The sequence below is a fragment of the Egretta garzetta genome, unplaced genomic scaffold, assembly GCF_000687185.1.
Source record: "Egretta garzetta isolate BGI_Z169 unplaced genomic scaffold, ASM68718v1 scaffold7, whole genome shotgun sequence".
NCBI lineage: Eukaryota > Metazoa > Chordata > Aves > Pelecaniformes > Ardeidae > Egretta > Egretta garzetta.
The window spans coordinates 4883948-4886855 of NW_009260350.1; the positions used below are offsets into that span (position 1 = coordinate 4883948).

Consider the following 2908-nt stretch of genomic DNA (forward strand, 5'->3'; position numbering starts at 1 on the left):
AGAATCCCAGCTTCTCGCTGCTTGGGGTGATGTGGAGGAGGTTACGTTCAGCCTTAAATACATTCCCTATCCACTCCTCGGTGCTGATCTTCCAGCAGCTCAGTGCTGCTAATACGACTCTTCACTTCTACCTGATCCCAGATGACAGCTCTGTGAAGGAGGTAAGGTGGCGGGAGCCGGGCCAGGTTAAAAAAGGAGACTCTGGGGTGGCTGCAGCAGCAGGGCCTGGATTTGATAAGCAGAGATGCCGACGGGTTTTTCTGCTGCCAGCCTCTGATTCACGCGTGGTCCCGTGCCCCTGTCTCCCACCGCAGGACAACGTCCTCGCTCCTGCCTCCCCCGCTCTCCTCTTTCCCAGGGCTCTCCGGGTGTCCAGCCGTGTTTTCGGCTCGGACAGCAGGAGTGAAGCCCTGGCACAGGGTGCTCGCAATGCGGAGCACCTGGAGGACTTGCTGGCCACCGCCGGGCACAGCAATAGGTGGCTGCAAACCAGGCGGTCCGTTGTGGGCAAGGCCTTGCCCTCTTTCACAGAGTGAGGGTGCATTGCCCTGCCCGCGCTCCTGCCTGCGCCCGGAGGTTCCTGCCTGCACCGAGCGGGAGCTGCCCGGCCCCTGCAGTGCGGCACTGCCTGTAACCCACCCTGGCGCCTGCGCCGACTGCGCCGGTCCCTTCTCTTCTTGACTCTCCGAGGGCTACCTCTGGTTCACGGCTTTTTTTTTTCCTCCCTCAAAAGCAATATTTGGTGTTTACAGGTAATTGAAAAAGAAGAAATACAGTGGAATTCAAAGCTTATTCCCAAGCCTCCTCCGTTCAAGCCCCTGTTCTTCGGCTGCACTTACCAGGTGACCAGTACAGACTCCGTGGTGATAACACCTGAAGTAAGTGAGACTGTTCCCTTGAGGCTCCATTTGAGGATTTCTGTTTTTGAGCACCGTGCCATCAGATTGCAATGGCTGGAAAATTGGCGAAAATTTGGCCATTTAGTCCCTGTGGTTACTTGTTCTACCCAGGACTTTGCGGCACCCTGAGGGCAGCTGGTGACAGTCCAAAGGCAACATCTGTGGCTGGTCATGGAAATCTCCTTTCATGGGTCTGCACTGCACCATAGCCACAAAAAGGGGATCAGAGAGACTTAGGTTGAATGGGACCTCAGGAGCTCTCTGGTCCAACCTCTTGCTCAAAGCATGACACTTTTAAGGTTAGATCAAGGGGCTCAGGGCCACACCCAGTCAAGGTTGAATATCTCCAAGTAAGGGGATACCACAGCCTCTCTGGGTCTCTAGCCCAGTGCTGTAATGGCCGATCGTGGAGTTTTTCCCTGCTATCGAATCAGAGCTTCCCTTGCTGCAGCCTGTGCCTGTTGCTTCTCATCTCCTTGCTGTGCGCCTCCAGGAGGCTGGCTCTGTCTTTAGTTCAGTTCTTCACGTTAGTTAAAGGCAGTGATTAGTTCTCCCCGTGACTTTCTCTTCTCCATGTCGAACAAACCCAATTCCCTCTGCCTCTGCTTGCGTATCGTGCACTCCAGCCTGGAGCTGGCCTTGCTCTGGGATGTCCATGCTAACAAACAGAGAAGGACTGGTGGGAGAGGTGGTGGTCAGAGGCCATCTTGGCCTTAGCAACCATGAAACAATAGAGTTCTTGATTCTTGGTGAGGTAAGGAAGGCGGTCAGCAAAACCACCACCATGGACTACTGGAGGGCAGACTCTGGCCTGTTCAGGGCACTGGTTGGGAGAGTCCCTTGGGAGGCTGTCCTGAAGGGCAGAGGGGTCCAGGAAGGCTGGGCAAATACATTAACAGAGAGAGCCAGGGAGAACCTCCATCTTCTACTGGATGTGGGGGGAACATTGCCCCAAGGACGAGGATGAGGCTGAGATACTTAATGCCTTCTTTGCCTCAGTCTTTAATAACCCGATGAGTTATCCCAGGATACTCAGCCCCCCCGAGCTGGAAGACAGGGATGGGGAGCGGAATAAACCCTCCATAATCCAGGAGGAAGCAGTTTTCGACCTGCTATGCCACCTGGACGTCCACAAGTCCATGGGGCCGGATGGGATCCACCTGAAAGTGCTGAAGGAGCTGGCAGAGGAGCTTGCCAAGCCGCTCTCCATCATTGATCAGCAGCCCTGGTTAACAGGGGAGGTCCCAGATGACTGGAAGGCTGGAAAATGTCACGCCCTCCTATGGGAGGAGGATCCGGGGAGCTACAGGCCTGTCAGCCTGACCTCGGTACCAAGGAAGGTGATGGAGCAGTTCATCCCGAGTGCGCTCACCAGGCATGGGCAGGACAACCAGGGGATCAGGCCCAGCCAGCAGGGGTCCATGAAGGGCAGGTCCTGCCTCACCAACCTGATCTTCTGCTATGACTGGGTGACCGGGCTGGTGGAGGAGGGACAGGCCGTGGGTGTTGTCTGCCTGGGCTCCAGCAAGGCCTTTGGCACCGTCCCCCCACAGCATCTCCTGGAGAAGCTGGCAGCTCATGGCCTGGACAGGAGCACTCTTTGCTGGGTAAAAACTGACTGGGTGGCCGAGCCCAGAGACTTGTGGTGAATGGAGTTAAATCCAGTTGGCGGCCAGGCACAAGCGGTGTCCCAGGGCTCAGTTCTAGGCCTGGTTCTGTTTAACACCTTTATCCATGATGTGGACAAGGGGATTGAGGTCACCCTCACTCAGTTTGCAGATGACAGCAAGTTGGGCAGGAGTGTGGATCTGCTGGAGGGAAGGAGGGCTCTGCAGAGAGACCTGGCCAGGCTGGATCCATGGGCCCAGGCCAATTGGGTGAGGGTCAACAAGGCCGAGGGCTGGGTCCTGCCCTGGGGTCACAACAACCCCACACAACGGTCCTGCCCTGGGGTCACAACAACCCCACGCAGCGCTACAGGCGTGGGGCAGAGGGGCTGGAAAGCTGCC

General features: G+C 56.6%; 2 protein-coding genes across 2 annotated transcripts in view; both read left to right on the plus strand.

Moving 5' to 3' along the window:
* Positions 1–1043, plus strand: part of LOC118452715 (NACHT, LRR and PYD domains-containing protein 1-like) — a 21267-nt gene extending 20224 nt beyond the window's left edge. Inside the window, exons 5-6 of the mRNA XM_035898342.1 lie at positions 1–161; positions 753–1043. The exon at positions 1–161 is cut by the window's left edge and continues 105 nt beyond it. Coding sequence (XP_035754235.1) covers positions 1–161; positions 753–1028 — 437 coding nt within the window. The 3' untranslated portion in view covers positions 1029–1043. The remainder of the gene's footprint in view (positions 162–752) is intronic.
* A 1277-nt stretch (positions 1044–2320) lies between these two features.
* Positions 2321–2908, plus strand: part of POLE (DNA polymerase epsilon, catalytic subunit) — a 37769-nt gene continuing 37181 nt past the window's right edge. Inside the window, exon 1 of the mRNA XM_009642936.1 lies at positions 2321–2398. Coding sequence (XP_009641231.1) covers positions 2321–2398 — 78 coding nt within the window. The remainder of the gene's footprint in view (positions 2399–2908) is intronic.